The 22,788-nt window shown below is 39.6% G+C and overlaps 3 protein-coding genes across 7 annotated transcripts; 1 reads left to right on the forward strand and 2 right to left on the reverse strand.

Annotated features, from left to right (window-relative positions):
* Window positions 1-888: 888 nt before the first annotated feature.
* Window positions 889-3,940, reverse strand: LOC129730852 (protein claret segregational). The gene is made up of 3 exons (XM_055690442.1): window positions 3,716-3,940; window positions 2,116-3,656; window positions 889-2,050 (listed from the first exon to the last, which is right to left on the reverse strand). The coding sequence occupies exons 2-3, from the start codon at window positions 3,643-3,645 to the stop codon at window positions 1,406-1,408; spliced, it is 2,175 nt and encodes a 724-aa protein (XP_055546417.1). The 5' UTR covers window positions 3,646-3,656; window positions 3,716-3,940; the 3' UTR covers window positions 889-1,405.
* Window positions 3,941-10,682: 6,742 nt separating this feature from the next.
* On the forward strand, window positions 10,683-11,816 carry LOC129728549 (mediator of RNA polymerase II transcription subunit 21). Of its 2 annotated transcripts, XM_055686997.1 has the most exons (3): window positions 10,683-10,884; window positions 10,957-11,148; window positions 11,210-11,816. In XM_055686997.1, exons 2-3 carry the CDS (start codon window positions 11,107-11,109, stop codon window positions 11,591-11,593), a joined length of 426 nt encoding a protein of 141 aa, XP_055542972.1. In that variant the 5' UTR covers window positions 10,683-10,884; window positions 10,957-11,106; the 3' UTR covers window positions 11,594-11,816. The 2 variants fall into 2 exon arrangements, with proteins under 2 accessions (XP_055542972.1, XP_055542971.1); XM_055686996.1 differs by having other exon boundaries at window positions 10,683-11,148.
* Window positions 11,817-12,468: 652 nt separating this feature from the next.
* LOC129728547 (histone-lysine N-methyltransferase SETD1) lies at window positions 12,469-20,365 on the reverse strand. 4 transcript variants are annotated; one of them, XM_055686993.1, is made up of 5 exons: window positions 19,741-20,365; window positions 19,393-19,659; window positions 18,401-18,731; window positions 13,173-18,342; window positions 12,469-13,060 (listed from the first exon to the last, which is right to left on the reverse strand). In XM_055686993.1, exons 3-5 carry the CDS (start codon window positions 18,727-18,729, stop codon window positions 12,887-12,889), a joined length of 5,673 nt encoding a protein of 1,890 aa, XP_055542968.1. In that variant the 5' UTR covers window positions 18,730-18,731; window positions 19,393-19,659; window positions 19,741-20,365; the 3' UTR covers window positions 12,469-12,886. The 4 variants fall into 4 exon arrangements, with proteins under 4 accessions (XP_055542968.1, XP_055542967.1, XP_055542970.1 ...); XM_055686992.1 differs by having other exon boundaries at window positions 19,737-20,365; XM_055686995.1 differs by having other exon boundaries at window positions 19,393-19,691; window positions 19,737-20,365.
* Window positions 20,366-22,788: the final 2,423 nt, after the last annotated feature.

Raw genomic sequence — 22,788 nt, forward strand, 5'->3', positions numbered from 1 at the left:
AAACGTAACACTAGAGTCTTGGAACTGTTGCTCGACTGTTCAGCGAAAGAATTTTGCAATCTTCTGTTTAAGGTTCATCACAATCGGTCTTCTTCGTAATTGGTCGCGGGAATATTGTTTCGGAGGAACTTAACCCTTTATAAGGCAGTGGCAACTATATTGCCACCAACAACTTTCGTTTTTTTCTTCTTCATAATACCGAGCTATGATCAGTGATCAGAAATAAACAATAAAATTTAATGACATTTTTTAAGCCTCGGCCCGATAAAGGGTAGAGCGTGAGATCGGTTATTTATCCCTAAACAACTTTCATATTGTTAAGTCTTCAGAACGAAGAACGTCCCAAACGTCTGTCACTCATTCAGTAATATGGCAAACCAAATAAAAAAAAGCAGTTTAGTTATTATACGATACAAAGTTCGGTTAGTATCTAGTAAACATGAAGTAGTCGGTTGAGTAGGAAATTACATATGATTTACACAAAATCTCCAAGCAAAAAACTGCAGCCATTACCCATTTTTTGTTAAATACATAGATATATGTCAGCCTGCGCTGACCTAGTTAGCCAGATGGCCAATCGACAAAATATTTTACTATCTTATCGGTAAATTTAGGAAGTGCAATCACCCCGCTTTGTTGGCGCTTTGTGCAACAGTTGCATTTTGCTATTCAACGCTAAACGATGTCTAGGCTTTGAGAAACAAAACAAATAACATGAATCGGGCGGTTGATCGACAGGAATCAATTCTTCTAGAAAATCGTAGGCAAGAAATAGCTGAACACGATGGGGAGATAGAAGACAAAATTCATAGAATAGATGTGCACAGTTTTACTGGAATAACGACCATTCTAGCAGTAAATATACAGCAACTTTACTTACTAATCACCGTAGGACCAGAACTAGGAAACATGTTTTATTTACTGATAACGCTGACATCAATATCCGCTGTTTTAGTGGTGGGTTTGACTATCGCGTTAATAGTTATCAAACTTATTTTTCTTTTTTCTCCGCAGATTGTCCTTCTCCCAATACGCGCAATTTTAGAAGGAAGCAAAAAAATTACGGCCCGGAAAACCAAGTGGTGGTTAATATTATATTACACTAACTTAGTATTGAATTTACTGATATTTGTACTCAATCTAGTGTTACAGATTTTCGATCAAACTATGGAAAAATGTCAAGTTCTTCTGAATCAACCTCTCGAGCTTGTTAAGAAAACAACTTGATAGCAATTTTGCTTTTGTTAGAAAAACGAATATATATATATATTTATTAAACATAGTCTTAAATTTTGGTTTTGGTTAAGAGAAAGTCAAATGGAATCAAAGTTTAAATACATAAATTTTACTTAAAAACTGAAACATGTTTTTATAAAACTGATTAGTACCCCACAAGAAAACAATCTTAAAATATGCTAGAATTGTTGAGAATTTTGTTCTTGCGTACTTTTTGAAGTTTACATGCGTTTACCTGTGAAGCAAACCGCAGCGATTTAACGGTTTCACTGAAGCAATCCTGAAACGGGGACACATTCACAAACATAAGTGTTTTAGAATTTCCACCCAAGCTAGGCATCAGCAGGTGCGTAAGCTTCGAGTTTCGATAGGGAATGTGTTCGTTTTTCTGCACCAAGGCTAAAATAACATTGCTCAATTCACTCAACGATCTGTTGATATTCTTAGTTTCGTCCATGCGGGTGCTTGTTTTTGGACTTTCCGAACCTGCCAGATCAACTAGATTGATAGATCCCATACTCAGTTCGCTTTTCTCATTATGTGTTCCAATCAGCTGCAATTTGGTAACAGCATGTGATCGAGAAGAGCGCTCGTTACCAACTGTGGCTGCCGTTGCTCTGTTGGACTTAGCAACAGCCATTAGTTGACGCAACTGGGTTTTCGTTCTAACTGTTTCCTCAATGACGTTCGAAACATACACTTCAGTTTTGTTTTTTGCATTTGCCATGCGGATTTCCAAATCTTTCGTTGTGCCAGATGAATCCAAGAGATCATATAATATTTCATTGTATATTTCGAGGAAATTTACGCGTATCTGCAATAGAAGTTTTTTTTATTTTTTTTTTGTGTCAAACCATCATTAAAAAATGTAATAACCACCTCATATTCCCAACCTAATCGTTTATAGTCTTCAATTGAGTTGAAAATCAAATCAACGGTACGAGGAATAACTCCAATGCTTTCCGATACCCCGTCCATCGTATACGTTTTACCACTTCCTGTCTGGCCGTAAGCAAAAATACATACATTATATCCATCCAACGCAGACTGTATCAACGGAGCAACATTGTCGAAAATATCTTCCTGTGTTGTTTTCGAGTGGAATACATGATCGAAGCTAAACTCCATGCGTTTACTTCCGTCAGTTGTAAGAATCTCAAGAGATTGTTCGTCCAGGTACTTCCAGGTGCATTCCAATCTGTCCAATTCTGAAGATAGCGGTGGTCGCACTCTACAAAAGACTCGAATATTGCCTCGCAGATCCATTACCGCGTTATGTAAATCTTTTCGCTCTATATTTGCTTTGAACAGTAATTCTGATTTTTTCTCGTTATCCTGTTGTAAAAACTCGTTTCGTTCTTCCAAAGCGGATGTTTTCTCCTGTAATACTTTTACCATTTCGCGAAGCTTTTGTCGTTCGTCGTCTGCTTCTGTATATTGTTTTTTAATAGAACATAATTTCAATTCAGTTTCGCTTAAAGAAGACGAAAGAGCTGTATTTTTTAATTTGAGATTCTCATTCTCCAGTACAACTGCACGGTTACTGTCCAATAGCTGTTCATGTTGCTGCCGTAGTTTCCCTAATTCCGTCAAACAATCATCATATTTTTGCGGCAGAGATTCTAGTTCGCTATTCGCCTGTAGTAGTGATTCCAATTTTGCTTTGAGTGCTTGATGCTTTTCTAACAAATCATTGAATCGAGCTTTGTAATCGTACGGTGGAATCCGTTTACTTATGTTCTTTTTTCCAACCCCACCACTGGACGTCGATGAGTTTGATTTTACACTTGACACACTAGAATTTACCGAAGTAGATTTAATTGGACCAACCTTTGGCTTATTCGTCATTGGCGGCTTTCTTGCAACAACGGCTGATGGCTTTGTTCCAAACACCTTTGCAGTTGCGGAGGTAGCACCGGCCGCCTTAACAACTTTTGCAGGAATCGTACTAGCGACAGTCGACAACTGACGCTTAAACTGATTGTATTGTGAGCCGTTGGCGCAGGTGTTAGGATTCGTTTTCGTTGATAAATCGCCTGTTGACAGACTTCTTCTCAAATCGGAAGATTTCTGAACCTGCTTGACCAAGTTTTGTTTTACCATTTGCGACACGGTTGCAGCATTGAAGGTATTTGGTTTCTCCGACAAAATAGTCTCCAAATTAGGTACGAATTTTGGTCTGTGGAAGTTTGGCCTGCTAAGATCGGTTGCTGATCGACTTCGACGCAATTTTGTTCGATTCAGCATAGCAGCATTTACCAGTTCTGGCGAGGCCACCCGTTTGCCGTGAAAGTCCAACTCCATCGGTACATTCAGCATATCTGTTAAAGGTAATCTGGCGTTTCCAGGCAAACTTGCCATTCCAGTAGGTTTTTTTAAAAAAGACGGTTTCGGTATTTTTGACTCCATGTTTTACTTCTCTGTAAAATATGAATTTCATTCCAATTTTCGAGTACCAATTTAGAATTAATTCACTTACGCTTCAATTAACTACATAAAACAATAATGGATTCTAAAAATTAAAGTTTTGCTTTCAATTGACAAATGACACTGTATTTTCACTGGTTTTACTCAAGAAATCACTGCCTACGTATGTTTATAATTATTCTCTATGTACGGACAACTTAACCGTTTTTCTGTTGGTTGCGAAAGCGTCGCGGGAGAAATAAAATCAATTCACAGCACCCACAGCACTCAACATAACCGTCATAAACTGACTACAGCGCTACTTCCAACGCGCATCGAAACTAAAAATGTCTGTCATACACAGTAAAAAATATCTCATACATTTTTGTTTTTGCACATTCTTTTTTTCTATCCAGCTTTTTACGCACCATAATGGCGGGCAATATTATACGTGTCCGTAATATGCGAACATCTCTGCTTACGTCAGTTTTGGAATTTCTGGAGAATGGCAACACAAATGATGCCAGACATATTTTTCTTTTGACAATATACATGAATAAGACACTATTCCAACTGACGTAAGCAGAGTTGTCAAAAGGGTGGGCAATTTATTACGTACTTAGCATTATAGCGTTCGCCATTATGGCGCTTAAAAAGCTGGATAAATATATGTTAAATATAAACAACTGGTTTCATTCAAATTGTTTTGAAGTTCAAAAATTTCGTAACTGTGAAATATTTTATGGCAGTGGTTAGCACGCTTTCCACGCGCCGTAATGGCGGGTGCTATAATGCGTATTCGTAATTTGCGAACTTCTCTGCTTACCTCTATTTTGTAATTTTTGGAGATTTGGCAACACTAATGTTGCACAAACACACTGATATTGTCAAGATGATGAAACAAGGTAGGTTACAGTGGGTTGGCCACGTACAGAGCCGGATTTACGATTGGGGGGGCCCAGTTTACAGTGGGGGCCCCAAAATAGAACAAAACCGTTTTTTTATCGTACGAGTTAAAAACATTTATTTGTTATTGAAAAGTTACCAAAAATTTGCTAGAATTTTTTCTTACGAGTTTTTGTTTGCAGAGAACTTATTGATTGAATAATCAACATTCAACTCCTTCAGAATATTGTACTCTCAACTTAACAATGCTAAGTTTGACAGCCTTTCATTCTTCATAGTCGTACGCAACCTATTTTCAATCAGTTCTATCTTCGAAGAAGACCTTTCTCCAGTTGCGTTCGAGATCATTAGGCTCAAATAAATCCTTGAATAAAATAATTTCTGCAGGCACTAACGAGTTTTTGATTTTTTTTTTTCATATAATTTTCTTTTTTGAGCTCCACTTTGATATACGCGGAGTTTTGTGGCGATCGCTCATCTTGAAAAAATGTAATAATAAATTCGGTTCTTGCTCACTGTTTACAGCCAGATCTAATTGTCGAATGATTTGGACCAGAGGTGCCAGATGTTTTCGAAAGATGTCTGCATCTGCTCGAAATCCGGAATTTTTTTCTTGATATCTAAAAAAAACTTACCGCAATTTGAAAAAACCTAAATTAATCCTCCTAGCGGTCAGATTCCGCCTCTCTCATTCAAACTTATCATTTGTAAAAATAGGTTTACATGATTGCTTGAATCCAATGAAGGTATATTCACTCTTTGGTTCTAAAATATTGATGTTGTAATTGAAGTATAAAACAGGAAATTTGACGTAATGTTAGTGCTCAAGACCAGGGCTCAAAATTTTCATTTCAATGGGTGTAATTCATCGTGAAAATGAACCACTCAAACGTCACTGTCAATCAAATACGTACAGTTTCAACGTACTACCATACTCTTCACACTTTCGGTTTCGAACGAACATTTCATCAAGCTTCACTCCTTTTTTACTATTACGTTCACGCCTTCTTTGTTAATCATATTGATGCGAGATTGTAAAACGTCATTAGTCCGAATGAAAACGAAAGATTGCTAGTTGGAGCAGTATTTTGTCACACTAAAATCTCATTAAAGCACTCAATGCCAAGTCAATGGAAGGCAATCACCTTTGTCATTCAACAGCAGCAGAAAAGAAATACAATAAGAAGGATAAAAGTTTTTCTCTCATTTCAGTGGCAATCTCTTGCCTCACCAATTCTGCTGCCTTTGCTAGGTAGCACTTCACGGTTCTGGTATCCAAAGTGACCCCCAGGAGCTGCCTTTATCGGATCGAGTAACACATCCATTCCCTCCCATTCGACACACGAAACTGGGAGGTTATGAAGGGCTACGAGCTTCGTTGCTGCTTCGACCAACATTTGTTGATCGATCGGAATAGGTCGCTTTGGGACGACTCTTGGTTTCTTAGCCGAGGGCTCTTGCTCCAACAGCAAACCGAGGGCCTTCGCCCTCTCGGTGTGCAGGAATCGAAAATGCCAAATGAAATTCTGTGGATCCATTTTAGTCCTTTGCATGTTGCATTAGACGTCCGGTTCAATGTTGCAGGACCATCCAACGTCAGTGGTTAGCACGTGTTTTCCTGCAACTTCCGAGAAGCGATATGCTTGTTTGGCGATAGCATTTTTCTTGTACGGGCCGGGGGGAAGATTCATGTTTGCAATCAAAACACTTCTTTCATTTTCTGTTTCACTTTATGCTGCGCCACGTCGCGAACCACTATGAGAACTGATATCAACGACAGAATTTTCAATCATATGCCATGAAGTGAAAATATTTGACAGATGAAACGACTGGGCCTGATTTCAAGCAATTCAAATAGTCAGTGATAGCCTGTCGGTAGTCAGTCTGGCTGAAGATGTTCATGAGGCGACTGAAACTATTGAACAATCAAAGCAAACTTGGAAACAGAATAAATAAGTTTCCTTTTCGACAATATGAGACGAAAAAAGTAGTTGACTATGACATTGCATGAAGTTAGAGGAAGAGGCTTGTTCAATCATTTCATTACGATTGAGTCGAAAATGTGTAGCCCTGCTCAAGACATAGCGAAATAAAAGAAATGACTCTTAATTTCGAACAATTTAATAACGAGCGATAGCGGGAACGTTCAAATAGTACGATACCACGTTCAAATTATGTTGAGACCACATATATTGATCAAAGCAGGTATAGTTAAAAATAGTCTTTGAATTTCTTTTCTTTCTAAAACTTTTGAAGCACATATTAAATTGTTATGAAGTTTGTTATTTGTAAATTTGAGAGATGACTCGTTTGTATGACACTAGTTATGTTCAAATTAGTCGTGTAATACTTAAGATAATAGACTTTCGTTGTTTTAACAATTTAATACATAACGGTTGCTTAAGTTTGATTACAATCAAATGAAAAGGGAACGTATAGGGCAGCCAAACTTTGAAACCACGTGTTCGATCATAATTCATCAGTTAACCCTTAACTAGCCCGTTCATCTAATATCAATATTGATCAAATCGGTTGTGTAGTTTCTAAGATAATGAAGTTTCGTGATTTTCACATTTCGATACATTACAGACGAAGTTACAGTTCGATTACAGCAAAATTCAATAGGGTGTTATGAAGCAGCTAGACCTTTCATTTGGCACTTTGACACTTTTCAGAGCGATTTTCACATTCTGACGCAGCGCCAAAACTAAAAGTTTGATTACAATGAAATTCAATAGCAATCTAATCTTCATTTGACACCAAGATAGAAAGAATCGGTCAGACCATCTCTGAGAGAAGTGAGTGCGAAAAAAAGGTGTACATAAACACGTACACACCCATACTCACACACACATATACACCTATACATGCATACATGCAGAAAATGCTCGATTCGTCGAACTGAGTCGAGTAGTATATGACATTCGGCCATTTGGATCACTTTTCTACCTTTTATTTAGCCAGTGATCGTTAAGAGAAGGTCAATATGTTTACTTTCATTATGTGATTTCACACTTTTATGAACAACGGACAAAGTTACAATCCGATTACAACGAAATTCAATAGCAACCTATGGGGCAACTAGACCTTTCATTTGACACTAATTTTGTGAAAATCGGTTCAGCCATCTCTGAGAAAAATGTGTGAGTTTAAATAATCTCAGGATAACTTTTCTTTACATAACTTTTGGAGTCAGCTCGATCATTTGCAACCAGTTTTATTGAAATCGGTTGTGTGGTTTCTGAGATATTGATGTTTCGTGATTATTACATTTTGATACATAACCTCTAAACTAAAAATCCGATTACAAAGAAATTCAATAACAAATGTAACCATAAAAAAAATTCAATATGGCTTAACTAGACCTTTCATTTGCAATTAATTTTATGAAAATCGGTCCAGCCATCTCTGAGAAAAGTGAGTGAGAAAAAAAAGTTGCACATACACACACACATACACACACATACATACATACATACAGAAAATGCTCAGTTCGTCGAAAGGGGTCGAGTGGTATATGACATTCGGCCATTGGGACCACTTTTATACCTTTGGTTTTTCCAGTGATTGCTATACCTTTCTAGGAGAAAGGCAAAAATGCGATCCACAGGCAAAAATTTACACACAATTTGAGAAAGACTGCGCAAATATAAGGCTACGCTGGCAATAATCTACAGAAACTAGAAAAAAAACTATACACATCTGCAGGTCAATAAAATCTGCACACGGACTCTGAAAATCTGCGTTTTGCAACGCAAATATGGTACCCCTGATTCTGACAAGTAAACTTATTTTTGGAATCAACAGCAATCCATAAAAAAACTTGTGGATTATTTTCTTCCCTGCTTGATCTCCCATGCGCGCTGGTTCGATTCAAATGGTGTGTTAATGTGTGTCATTCCAAGAGAATCGAAGGTGAACTCTTATGGATGTAGTTGTGATATTGGCGCTCGCGAAAAAATAACACTGGAGGAAAGTTTCAGATTGAAATGGTCTGTTCAAATTTTTATGCTGTAAATTGAACTTTTGATTGAATCTCATTTTTGATAGAGAAAAGAACTTTTTCTCGTTTTGTGGGGGCCCGGGGCCTGGGCCCCCTGGGCCCTCCCTTAAATCCGGCTCTGGCCACATAGCACGGATGGCGGATGAGCGACCGGCATAGATCATATTTAGCAGAGAGCCGGATAGAGGCCGACGACTTCGAGGCACACCTCGCACGCGCTGGATGTGTGCTGTCGACGAGGATGCCAGAGCAGCTGGTGTAAGGGGACATTGGAGAGGAGCAGCCCAAGACCGAGTTTTGTGGAGACGTATCCTGGATTCGGCATAGGATCTCAACGATCTGTCGCCATAAAAGTAAAGTAAGTAATGTTGCCAGATTTATTGTTTTTCTAGTGAAATACGTAGGAGAGTCAAAACTGACGTAAGTAGAGTTGTCAAAAGAGTAGGTAACATATTACGCTGGATAATCAACAAATGGTGATTTTTCGTCGAACCAAACCCCTAAACAATATCACATACCAGCCTGTGGAGGCTAATGCGGTCTCGATCAACTCGATTATGAGTTGAGAGAATTCGTTATCGATATTGTTTTTGGCACATTTTGCATGTGTAGGATAAGTACAACGATACACCGTGCCCCAGTGCTGAGTCGAGAAAATTTCCAGCTCGAAAAGATTCTCGAGCTACCGCAACCGTGTGGAAGAGCTACCCGAAAAAAAATAACATTAAAAAAACATATGAAAAAACCTTAAAATTGCTGTAATTGTACATAGCTATACCATAATTCAACTATGTTTTTTATTGTAGATACATCAATTTTACATTGATTATCATTGTCCAGAACAATAAAAACATCGTTTTTGCCATTTTTACCATAAAAAAGGGGGGTCGTTATGTATCTTAACAGCATTTTTCCAGGCATTTTTCCTATACATTTAGAAGTCACTGACAATGTTTTTCATGGTAAAATTCAGGGGGGATCTATCTGTCAAAAATCGTGTAACCAACATATTCGGCAACATGGTGTTTGTTTTGGTTTTTGTTCCTTTTGGTCATGAAATTGATCGATGTGAAATATTATAGAATTGGAATGTTTTTCATCAAAACTCGAGAAACCACGGAAAACTTTCATGAATGTTGTTTAGCTATTCACATTTTCCCCCATTATTGTTCATAGTTACAAACATCATGGACCAACAAACGTCATGGACCAGAGTTGATCTGCGATAACACACACATATATGAAATTTGACAGCAGTGAATCCCCTCTGGTAAAATTATTGTCGGTGGTAGATTCAACAACAAAAAACATTGTTAAAACATGGTAATGACAACAATCGTTTGCAAGCTTACAGTAAAAATACCGTCTTTTTTATGGTTACAATAAAAACACGGTATTTTAACTGTAAGCGATCGGAACCTAAAGGCTGGATTACACTCTTTGACCAAGAGTCAAATATTTGTCACTTTTTGACAGATAAAAATTTGGTCAAAAATAATTGTTTGTCACTCTTCAATTTTTACATGTGGCAAACAAGGGCAAACAACAATTATGATGTCAAATAAATTTGACCATTATGTCAGAAGGTCAAATATTTGACCATTGGTCAAAGAGTGTACTACAGTCGTCGTTCGCTAACTGCAACATGTTTACATTGCAGTTATCGAATGCCGTTCGATAAATGCAACACTTGAAACATGCCAAAATTTAGAGGGGGTCTGTAACTACCATTTTAGTTTTCAATGATGTTGAAATGTATTTTTTTAATGAAGTACATAGTAGCGAAAAATAGCAGAAAACTAAAATAGGTAAGCTTTTTGATTAATCAATTTGATAGTCATATTTCCGCATCATAATTTATTGCGTTTTAGTAACTACTTTACATAACCAATATGTAGGCGAAGACCTTCAATGTCAAATATGACTTTGACTTCAGATTTGACGGATTGCGGTCCGATAACTGCAAAGTTGTTGCAGATATCGGTCTTGCAGTTAAAAAGCGTTGCAGTTAAAAGACTTGCAGTTATCGAACGGCGACTGTACATTCTCCAAAAACTGCGTTACGTAATATATAACGTTCTCTTATGTAACAAACAAATGTTCCCTAAAAACATCGACAACATCGTCAATTGTCACGCGACGCTGTCATTTTATAGTTTTTAATCGTGTCTCTCTGATAGCGTGCAAATTGTTGAGTATTTTCTGTGCTTTCCGCAGTCGTCTTTGCCGAGATCGTTTCGGATTGTTATCCTTCCGAACGGATGCAATATTCGGCTGGGAGATGATCTGCACATCCAATAATTTCTTGCAGAATTGAATCATCGCTAATTTCTGTACTATTTAACTCTAGCAACCACTACGGGTTGCTAATCCAATTTTTCTTTGCTTGTTCAATTTTCTTCCAGTCATAAAACACAAAATTTCTACTGCTGCACAGTGGCATTCTCTTTTGCCCCGTAGCCTTTTCTGTTTTTTTTTATTTTCCTTTTTTTGTGTTGACTATTTCTGCCAAAATTGACGAGGAAAAGCTGGATTATTCTATCGTCTTCGAAGCGATGGCTGACCGACTAACCCAGCTTCAGGACACGGTGAATCAGGTTGGTAGCAGTGTTCTTTTTTCGTATAAGAACTTTTTATGAAAACGAGTATTTGTTACAGCAAGCGGAACATTTCTGTAACAGCATCGGCATCCTGCAGCAGTGCTCGGTTCCAAGTAAATTTCCCGGTTTCGAACGAACCGGCTCTCAGACCCCTCAGCAAAATCAACAAGAAGACTACGCACAACTGTTTTCCACGTTGATCTCACGATGTGCCAAGGACATCGATACCTTAATCGAATCTCTGCCCAGCGAGGAAAGTTCAATTGAACAACAAGTGCAAGCTCTGAAACGGCTAGAAATAGAAAACCAAGAGTCAGCTGAAAAACTAGAGGAAGTTGTGCGGAAGGGCGAACTGTTACTAGAAAAAATTCAAGCTGCTCTAAGTGACATCGCTCAGTCACAGCTTGATATGCAGTATTCCTCTTCACCGAAGAAACAATGATCCAGTGCTAAAGCAACCGTTTTCACCTGACATTCAATGTACAATGTGAACAACGATTTAAGGCAGAATAAACCCATCAGAGGGATTTCTTACATCCAGTTTCCTTGTATAATTTCGTTCTGATACGCACCGGTTCAATAAGTGATATATTTACACATAATGAAAACTAATTGCAGCTTGAGCATAATTTGACTAAGTAGAAATATAAAAAATACCACGTCAATCTGCCGAATTATTATCTTGAAATGGAAAGTAATGAGATTTTGTTGAACTTCGCTAATCAAACTGATTAGTTATGCATTGTTTCCTGGAATTGTGCTTCTAATTTATAATCCCACAGTTCCTGGTAGCAGAGTCACGCTCAAGTTTTGTTGGAAGGGTTACTATAAAAACAGCCACTATCAGTTGATAATTCAATCATCATAGTAAATTTTTGCTTTTCACTGCCAGTTTTGAATGTTACAGTTTTACATTAAAATTTTTCAATTAGCTTGTGGTACGCCTGAAGTCCCACTTTAATAATGTTGTACTATCTCAAGTGTCAGAAATTGTTCTTTCTTCAATTTATATTTATTTTAACATCTCTAGCTCTTTGCAGCAGAGGTTATTGACCATAACTAAATTAATACCTCATCCAATTATTGAAGCATTTTCAGTTATGAACTACCTGTGCCATCATACAAGCGGAAGCTGAAAGTTCTCTGAGTTTTATATCAGATCTAGCACGAATTCAACTGTACAAGAATTTTTCAACTCTTATTGATTACTGTATCGGCGGGTGATAGCAGCATTCTTTGTCAATCTGCCATAAATGAATGGTTTCTCATTTGGAAAAGGAAGATAACGGAAACAAACTATTAACACTTTATGCCCACTATCGTCTTGATATTGCGTGTATTCTTATAACGAGTATTTACAAAATGAGTTTTTTCTAATTAAGAAATGCAGACAACAGGTTTTTTTTGCGTATTTGGTCGGCAGATTTGAACAAACAAATTTTACATACAGGAAATTTATGTACGTAAGTTTCGATGCATGGCAATTTCTGCATGCCCGGAGACTTTTCTATTCGAATTTACAAACTCCCACCAACTCGTCACCAAGGAGCTTCGAAGCAAAAGGTGAGTTCCTTTGTTTAGCTAATTTTAACTTGTTTCACTTTCGTTTTACACCGTTTGTTCTTCTAGCGTTCATTATATCCGTTTTTACTCTTTCATTTCTACGGCGATAATTTCAGCATGAGCATTGTCGTTCCACAAATGTTCAACTAATGTAAGGAGCATTCGTGCAACTTTAATTGAGTGTACCGCGGCAGCCGTTGGCTCCACACAAACAGGGAATCTTCTCATCCTCCAGCGGAAACTTGTAGTCGTAAGTAATTTCTTCATTCACACCGATCGGTTGTTTAGAGTAGATGACAATTTTCTTTTCCGACTCGATAGTTATAACCTTGGCGTAGCAGTTGGGCTGTAACGAAAATAAAAATAGTAATAATCGATTGTGTGTTAACATAGGTATTTATAAAATAAAAGAAATTTCAAATTATTAGTAAGACTAAGAAACGATAAGTGATACTTACATTGCAGCTGTGATTGATAAACCGCGCCAAATTGCCGCATTTGGTAGCGTCAATAATAGTTTCCATATCAATCCGGAACAGATACGAACTGCCAATGCCAATAGCTTCGTACTTAGTTTCCCGCAGATCGGCCACCGAAGGACGAACCATCTGGCCCACGTATTCGATAACCATCTCGTCTGCAGCTATCGGCTCCATCGCAAACAGTCCCCAATCGTGAATGGCCGATTTGGCGAACTTAAGCTGCTTTTTGCGGAACTTCAGCTGATTGAATTTCAGCAACTCAGATTCAGTACTGGCCCCGAATGCTGTCAATAGTCTACGCTGGTTGGAGCGGGCTTCTCGCGACAGACCTTGCATTTTTGTCGCCGCCTTTGCTGTTTCAATGTTATTGAGATGATTGGCAGCAGGGGTTCCTTTCAGATGATGATATTTGTATTTTGCTTTTTCACGGGGATCGATCTTGTAGAAGCCCTGTGTTCGAGCTGAGCCAGTCGAATGCTGTTTGATGTCACTTACAGATTCTTTGTCTTTCTTGCGTTTCTTTGTCGGTGGTGGGATGAAGCTCCGATCAGTAGTACAGTGATCGACCCAATGTGTAGCATTCAGCCAATAGTTGTTGGTGTCATCTGTCAGTAGCATTTCATAGCTCTGACGAATGTACTGAATATCTTCAGAGTCAATACCACGCGTCAAAAAGTCGTATAGGATAGACATCTCAGAGCGTATGTCTCGTTCGTGATATTTGGCGATTGGCATAAAGGACGTTCCGTATGACAACATTGGCAACGCACTTGCCACAGTTGCTGCTAAAGCCTGTTTTGCGGCAGCCGTTTTCTCTTGTTTCTCAGTTCGTTTTTTGTGCTTCGCTTTCGGTACACTGGCGTCCTTTTTAGGCCGTCCAACCGATCGGGTCGCGGATGTTGGTGTTGAAATCGATGTAAGCGGCATTGTCACGTCTACAGAACCCGTTGGAGTCGACGGCATAGCTACCAACGATTGTGATGATGTTACCGTTGGCGTAATGCCAGTTTCATCACTATTTGTATAACCGTGGTCATGAGCCAGTGTTTCAGACGTCGACGGAGCGTACTTGTTGCCAGATTTTGCGACCGGCGCTGATGAATCTGACTGATGTTGTGGTGATGACGAAGATGGGGAGGCGGATGGTGGAAGAGAATAGCAATGATCCAGAGCCACCTGACTAGCTTGGCTGGAACCGCCATCAGAAGAGGTGGGAGATGCTTTTGCTGCTCGCCGGGCAGCAGCAGCTTCTTCATCCGCAGAGAAGAAATCGTCGGAAGAGCTAAGCCGAGGCGTGCCTTGCTGTACAATTGCTGTGACTGCAGCAGGAGGGGGCAACTCGGCAGTAATGGGAGGCGGAATGGGTTGAGCTTGCTCCACCGGTGCTGTTGATACTTCCGGTACAGGAGCGACACTGAATGGTACACCGTTAGTTTCTTTTGCTTTGCGACCTCCTTTCGCTTTTGTTTTGGAAGTCTTCTCTGTCTTCTTTTTGCGACCCACGGCCGTTGTGGCTGGACTGATTTTAGCGAATGCGTCAACCATGGGATCTTTCGAGTAAATATCAAGCAAGCTGGCCCCAGGTGTTGGGGGAGGTTGACTTGTAAGTGGCGTTACAGGGTCTTCAGAACTGAGCGCCTTCTGCAGCACAGACACTGTTGCAGTTTTCTTGTTGCTTCTAGCTGTTTTACCCGGTGATTTAGTGGGCTCAACAACAGGAGGTGCAGCGGCAGCCGCTTTTCGTAACTCTTCTTGCTCCAGAGCCAAGCGAGCTTGTTCCTCTTGGAACTCTCGTTCTATCTGCTCCAGATATTCTGCTTTTCTCCTGCGTTTCTCTTGATACTCACGTTCTTCTTCCGAATCGCTATAAATGCGGTCCAGTTCGTAGAGAGCCTTTTTGGGAGATTCACGCCCAGGTGTTCGTGGTGGCTGCTGAGGCGGAGGACTTTCTTCAACATCCGGCGACAAATCTTCATGGAGTTGATCCAACGGTAGCATTGAAGACGACTCCAGTGATTGTTTTGTGGCAGGTTGCCCAACTTGTGCATCCTCTGGACTTCTGCTTCGAGCTTTTTCTGTAGAGATCGACGGAAGAACTTCTTTGATCGGAGGTTTATTGACTTCATCCGAATCCGAGTCCGAATATATTTTGGTCTTGTTACGTGTTCCTGCACTACTGGACGGAAGTGGAAACTTGCTTCCGCTCGGATCAGGCTCGTCGTCTGACTCAGAGTCCGAATATATTCGTTTCTCTTTCTTTTCCCGAGACGATGACTGTTGTGACTTCCGATTTGTGTAGGACATATCAACGTCGGACATCGATCCGGTATCAGAACTGTCATCTGTCTCACTAGCACTGCTTTCCTCTTCACTGGAAGATGTGAAAAATGAAGAAATACTAGCTTTTCGTTTTTCTGTGCGCGGAAGAGAAGCAGGAGTTCTCGAAACATCAACGTTTTCTGATGAACTTGATGGTGGCGGTGTTTTCGTTCGTGACTGCGTAGACGCCGGTGCTTCCCCTTCTTTCTCCGAGTCCGATCCTTGTACCATATCTTCCTGATCACTACGTCTCGAATCTTCATCGTCTTGCGGAACAGGGCTCGGTTGTTTGCGTATCCTTCGAAAACTTGGCATTTTTGGAATTGTTGCCCGCAAACCCAAACCGATATAGCTGCTGTTGCTATCTAAATTATCATATGTTTGATTGAGCAACTGATTGATATCTGGTGCTTTGTCTTGCTTTTGACCAAGAGGTATGATCTCACTGAATAAAACTCGATCTTTACCCTTACTCTTCAGCTCCTCTTCGTCCCACCAAGCTTCATACTTTTTGTAGGCGGTATTTTCTATCATTTTCTTATTGAAATCTTTTTTCAAGATTTGTTTGAGCTCAGCTGTTACACGCTCTATTACAGCAGTAATCGCGTCTTCATAGCGGTTTCGCTTTTTCTGTTCCACTCGTTCTCTTCCTGCAGAGAAAGAAGAGCTGTTGTATGATGCGGTACGGTAGCGATCATCATTCCAACTGGTTTCTTTCTTGCTAGGTGAGTAGTACGGTTGTGACTGTGGAACTTGATATGGATAAGCTCCGCTAGAAAACCCGGATATATAAGGCATATAACTATTCTGGTAATATCCCGATTGATACTGTTGATAAGAACTTTGCGAATAAGATTGGGAGTAGTAGTACGATGGATCGGTTCCAGGTGGAGCAGGTGGATAGCCCATACCGGGGGCAATACCTGGTGGATATACGTACCCAAAGGTATCGCTAGGTTCCGGTGGTGGAGGAACTTCAGGAGCTGGTTCTGCAGGAAGAGGCGGTGCTTTTGAATCTTCATTTTTAGCATCATTAGAAGATAAACTTGATAAAGACATTTGATCATTCTCACGTTTTATAATATCCTCCATCGGGGGTTTAGTTGCAGTAATGACTACCGGTGGAGGAGGACTTTCCTTCGCGAGAATTTCATCTTCACTAGATGAAATATCGCTAGCACCTTCTTCCTTTGGGGGCTCCAATTTGATTTCTTTCTTAATTTGCTCTTCAGGAATTTCTAGCGGACTGGGAGAACGCTCTTCGATTTTTTCTTGAATTTTTACTTTCTGCATTTTCTCAACCATACTACCCTCTTCTTTCTTATCTTGTTGCTCCTCTTCCCCATCGCTTAGCTGCAAAAAAGGTGCAACACCGAAAGTTTTATCTTTAAACATAAGAGCTATCCTTGTATCAAGATCCAGTGCCGATCCACTATTTTCGTCTTCATTGGGTGGTTCTACTTTTGGTTCTGGTGGCGCTTCTGGTGGAGTTGATGGCGCTTTCGGTTCCGGTGGAATTGGAGGGCTCTCTTCTTCATCGTCCCACGTTTCCATTTCATCTAGACTAGGTTTGGCATTAGCTGGTGGGGGTGGAGGTGCTTTTGGTTTTTCTTCGGGTGGCGGCGGGGGCACCCAGGAAGAATTCGTGGATGTTATACCGGTAGCAGGGTAAGCACTACTCTGTGTAGATGGATGTGTATATCCGTACTGACCGTAATCCGAAGTAGAATAGCCATAGTAATTATATTGCGAGTATCTTCCACTCGTAGAGTAGCTCATATCATTTGCGTAACCGGAATCACCATACCATCCATAACCACTATTACTTTTACTTCTTCTACCTTTATCTCGATCCCTTCCATATCGATCACGATCCCGGCTGTCCCAATCCCGATCTCGCCCTCGTTCTCTGTCGCGATCACGGTCTCGATCCCTATCACGATCACGTTCCCTATCTCTTCCTCGATCCCAATCTCGATCTCGATCGCGTTCTCTTTCACGACGATCACTTTTATGATGTCCGTGCTTCCGTTCGCGATCCTTACGATCAAAGTATTTATCTTTACCTCGACTATCCTCATCTCGATCATTGAAATGGCTGGTAGTCTTACTGGATGACGAATACTTAACTCTGCTATAATAACTGGAGTCGTGACTATTGCCAGCACTACCAGAACAATCGCCTGAGTCCCACTGCTCAAGATCATCCGCTGGTGCACCTTTCATTGATGACGGCGGTGGAGCCGCCGGAACAGGAGGAGGGGGAGGATGAACAGAAGATTTTGGTCTAATTACAACGGTATCATCATCCCAATTGTCCTCGTTAGTTAATAAATCGACACCTCCGCGTCCACGGCGAGATGATGTTGTTGACGTTGAAGACTGTTGTGGCTGTTGATGGGCTATTTTCGAAGAGGTCTTACAATAGCTTGAAGGTAGAACTGGAACAGATGGTATAGTCGAGTGCATAGCTGGTACTGGGGGCGGCAGGGGTGGAACTTTCTTCCGTTCATTCGTTTTCTCGTCAAGCAAGCGTTTACACTCTTCGCCAAAAGCGTCCTTGAAAACATTTAATATTTTGCCCATTACCGATGTTCCGTTTAGTTTTTCCACGCACATACGAGCTGAACGGACATTTTCAAAAACAATGCGCGCTAATCCAAGATGTTTATGAGAAACCGGATGGTAGTATATGTACAGTTCTGTGTATACACCGTACTTGGCCAATAGTTCCGACAAGAATGGCTTGTCTATGTTGTCATTCAAGTTCGTGATAGTAATTTCAATAGCCGGCGGCTCACCAATATAATTTTGATCGATTTTGAACCTAAATGAGAAACAATTGGTTTTATATTGAACATTAGAAAGCCCAACGTAATCTTTACCTTGGAACAGGAATGTCCCATGTTTCCAAGCGAGATCTTATCCTTGCCAATGGATTACGAGGGTCGCGAGGAATCACTGGTGGATAACTGGGATCACCTGGAACAATTCCATCGTAACGATAAATTTTTGGAACACCCTTGTGAAGAAATGGATCTGCGATCAGTTTATAGTTCCGGGGAGCCTTATGGTGGTGCTGGTTGGAATTACTGTTACTTCCTCCGGCATTACACCCGCTACCACCACCGCCAGTACCGCCACCAACACTACCACCGCCGGAGGATGACGAGGAAGATGAGCTGGATGATTTTCCATCGAAAGTTCCATTCATTTCTGTAATTGATAAACGTAAATTTCAGCAATGGTAAGCTGAGCTTTTTTTTACATAGATACTTGTTAGTTTCGTGCATGCTTGTTTCTTTGCTAGGAGATATAGGTGCACCCTTGTTTTTGTTTACAATAATATGACTTATGTACAAAAACATCGTCGAATGAATTAGAAATTGCTATCCCATTTGTCGAATAAAATAACATTTGAACGAAAATGTGAATGCATATAAATATTATGCAGCCGTCAACAACTCATAACAGTGAAATTTTTTCTATCTCAAAAGGTAGTTAAACTTCAGCAAATACGTATCTATGAACAAATTGAAATACCTACTAAAAAATACAACGTTGCGTCCAACTGGAAACTGACGCAATATACTATCTGTTCAATATTTTTTACTATTGATACTATAAAAGAACCTAAAACATATAAAACCAGGCGAAACAAGAAAAAAAGCATACATGTATATCATAAAAACGTTGAAACCGTTTTAACGGCGGAGCAAGCAATTTATTATTTTTGTTCATCTGTAATCGAAGCTAACAAAAATCATAACCTCAAAATCAGTGCTGACAGCAGAAGTGTCAAATTATTATCGTAAATAAGTGAGCAAAATAAAAATATTTTAAGTTTGCAGACATTCTTAATTTAATTTTAACTTACCACAATCTGAAAAGATACTTCCGGTTCGATGCTGTACACTCGGAAAACTATTCCGCTCGATCAAATTGTCGTACAATTAGAAATTCAGTTTCAGTAGACGAGCAACATCGTCCAATCGGACTACGACTTCATAGCTGCCAAGCAGATAGGTGCGAAAAAGAATTCTACTTTTACAAGTCAATTTCGCCGAAATCCAACAAATGTATCAATTGAACTGTTCCAACTGCATCCAGGAACACTTTTCCGATGATTAAGTTTAGTTTGGTGCTATTTTGAAAAGAAAATTTTATGATGAAAAACTATTAACTTTGAGTAGAAAAAATTGGTCTGCTTTCTTGTACAACCTACTGTGCGAATGTGTGAGTGTAACCTTGCTGCTGCTGAAACGCGCGACTAATCACCCTTCGCTACTTCTTAAACCAAGCTTCATTCACTGACTGAACGACCAAGATTGACAGTCAGTTTGTTGATGCCACAAAACGAGGCACGAGGAAAATCATCGCACATCGTGATAAAACCGTAACTTTTGCAGTGGGACTGGCATAAATTTGCAATTTTTGGTTCTAAATTTGGAAAATGCAACGAATATTCGCTCAATCGAGTACTGTTCCAACTTCAACCACTTATGCCGAATATATTTGAAAGGTTTCATAACTTTGAAAGCGATTTTGAGCACCATTTTTAGGATGTTGACGACCATTATCATTTTTATTTTCGATCGACTGGAAATACGAGCAGTGACTAATCTTTGGTAGAAGACTGTTTATCACCAGACTATCCACATGATCAAAATTAGGCAGGTCAGCAGGAAAATCCTTCAGGTTGAAATAGTAACCAAAATCGACCTAGCTGGTTAACTTAGATAAAATTCAAGAAGAATAAACGGCGATGAAGATTAAACATGAAACAATTGTTTAAGCCATTGAATTAAATCTTTTTTTGTTTCTTTGTGTGGAGTAAAATATATTAAACACGTTAAGCGGTAGCAGCACACAATCTTGATGTTTGAAGGTTTTCTTATGAAATGGCGCCAGAGTTTTTTCAGTGGTATTTTACATTGTAATTTGAAAATAAACAAATTGGGTGTAAAATTTAAAAAATATGTGAATTTTTTTATAAATCTGCAATATGCCTGAATGTTTCTGGATACCTAGAGAAATGTTAATTCGAGCGATCAAAACATAGGATTGAACTACGGTAAAGCGCCCTATTTCCACACGGTTCTTAATTCTGCGCTTTTCATATTAAAATGTTAAGAAAATATCGATTAAAAGCAGATTTCCAAAAATGATGTTTGGAAGTGATTTCCTATATATTAACTGTTAACTTTCTGCTTATGTTTCCTTTTTTACTAAACAGCATCAACATTTTGATACTAAGTGCGCAGAATGAGGGCGCCTCACGGTACTTAGTTTGTTTTGAAGCTTACAAATTTACACTCCAAAAATAAAACCACAGATAACAGACATCCAAGCCAATTTTGCTTCATGTGTAAAAAGACGCAACGGTTTTTTAGCATGTCGCAATACGCAGTATGATGGCGCTAATAACACTTAGTGGTCAATGATTCGATAAAATCGATAGTTTTCCAGCTCTTATCGATATTATTGGAATAAGAAGGGTTGCCGTTTGTTAATGTAGAAATTTTGAGCAGTCGCAATTTGTACATTATCGACAATGTTATTCAGTGCCAGTTTATATTTGCGATAAATTTGTTTGTTTTAGTGTTGATATGAAAAAAAAAGTTGAAGAGGTTGTTTATAAGACACGACCGCAGAGGTAACGTAGAATACGACAGCCTGTCTTATGTCAATATCTTTCTTGGAATAGGTTTGGGAATACACTCAATTGGGGTTAATTAATTTAATAGTCTCTTTGCTCCAGGTGATGTTTACCTACCACCGCGGTTTCACTTGCTGCCGTATCCAAAACAAGAATGAAATTGAATTGTTTTGTGGTTGTCTTTTGTATAAAGTTGCACTAAGATATCTTAATTTAGGCAGTGGCTACGAAGAGGCTATAGACAAGGGCAAATAGTGCATTCTCCATCTATGATATAACAGTTCAAATAACCATTTTCTGCATTTTACGATAGTGTAGATAATTCTACAACTGATTGCTGCAATTAGTAAGACATGCGCGAAAAATTATGTGATTCACGCTCACTAGCTCAGAAATTCTTCAGATGAACTTTGAGGTTAATTGTGTTTGTAAATGCCATTTATTGACAAGTGAATATTTTTTCAACATGGCTGCTACATGCTATACTGCTAGCCACATACACTCTATAGCAAGCCACACATGATATAAACTATATAGCATATATAGCAAGCCACGCACGCTAGCCGCACGTTATATAGCAAGCCACACACGCCATAAAGCAAGCCACGTACGCTATATAGCAAGCCACACAAGCTATAGACATGCACATACACGCTATAAACATACACACACGCTATATAGCAAGCCACGCACGCCATATAGCAAGCCACATACGCTAGCCACACACCTTATATATTAGGGACACACGCTACGAATATTCACACACGTTATGTGCCCACACCCTATATATACACATACGCTGGATGATGGTGGCTTCTCAAACCACCTGACGGTGCGAGTCTCTTTCAGTTTCGGGTTGTATTCACCCAACGATATCTGAATTGGACTACCGCTGGTGGGGTCCAACTCAGATCGAAGGGAAGCCGAACTGAAAGAGGTAAGAACTGCAGCTAACCACTACCACCGCCGCTGTTGCCCGATGTTGATCCACTTCGCCTACTGCCATCGGTGTTGATGTCCGCTGCTGTTGCCTGCTGCTAGTAAACTGATTTGCTTGAGGAGAAACAGTCTCTTATATAGCCCGAAGAGTGCATTCCCGGCTAACTAGGTACTCCATTATGTCGTCCTTTTTAGGGAAAGGTAACAAGCGACCAATAAAAAGTCGACATTTGCGTTTCGACAATGTTCAACAATTTTCAATATTACAATAGTTTGAACAATCAGATTACAATTTTCTGCATTTGGACGGGTGCTTAAATGATTTCTCAATCGATTGCTGCAAAAATGACAGAAATCGAATCGTTTTGAAATTGGATCCCTGTATTGAAATTGGGTCCCTGTAATTGTTGCCGTTAGACGTATTCTACGTCAAAAAACACAAACCTCACAAAAACAGTGTTATATCGTTGCAAAAACAGTGACTCTATATTCTGTGAGAATTTTCATGCGTCTGGTAGCTTTGATTTAATCCAGCGCCGCCATCACTAAAGTGGTCAAAGTCGCAAGTTGCAGAAAGATGTCGTTAGCATTTCAAATAATAGCGAATTTCTTTATTCCACCAGCTCACCTCGTTTTGACCTGGAAGCGCACTAACTACTGTCAAAACCCTTCTTT

The sequence above is a fragment of the Wyeomyia smithii genome, chromosome 3 (genome assembly GCF_029784165.1).
Source record: "Wyeomyia smithii strain HCP4-BCI-WySm-NY-G18 chromosome 3, ASM2978416v1, whole genome shotgun sequence".
Taxonomy (NCBI): Eukaryota; Metazoa; Arthropoda; class Insecta; order Diptera; family Culicidae; genus Wyeomyia; species Wyeomyia smithii.

What these genes read in the sequence shown, in the direction of transcription:
- LOC129728547 (XM_055686993.1), bottom strand. Translation starts at nt 18,729, where the DNA reads ATGAATGGAACTTTCGATGGAAAATCATCCAGCTCATCTTCCTCGTCA. An exon ending in TGGGACATTCCTGTTCCAAG is followed by an intron (nt 18,343 to 18,400) that starts GTAAAGATTACG and finishes TTTCTCATTTAG; the next exon opens with GTTCAAAATCGATCAAAATT. An exon ending in TTATCAATCACAGCTGCAAT is followed by an intron (nt 13,061 to 13,172) that starts GTAAGTATCACT and finishes TTTTCGTTACAG; the next exon opens with CCCAACTGCTACGCCAAGGT.
- LOC129728549 (XM_055686996.1), top strand. Translation starts at nt 11,107, where the DNA reads ATGGCTGACCGACTAACCCAGCTTCAGGACACGGTGAATCAG. An exon ending in TTCAGGACACGGTGAATCAG is followed by an intron (nt 11,149 to 11,209) that starts GTTGGTAGCAGT and finishes TATTTGTTACAG; the next exon opens with CAAGCGGAACATTTCTGTAA.
- LOC129730852 (XM_055690442.1), bottom strand. Translation starts at nt 3,645, where the DNA reads ATGGAGTCAAAAATACCGAAACCGTCTTTTTTAAAAAAACCTACTGGA. An exon ending in GATTAGGTTGGGAATATGAG is followed by an intron (nt 2,051 to 2,115) that starts GTGGTTATTACA and finishes CTTCTATTGCAG; the next exon opens with ATACGCGTAAATTTCCTCGA.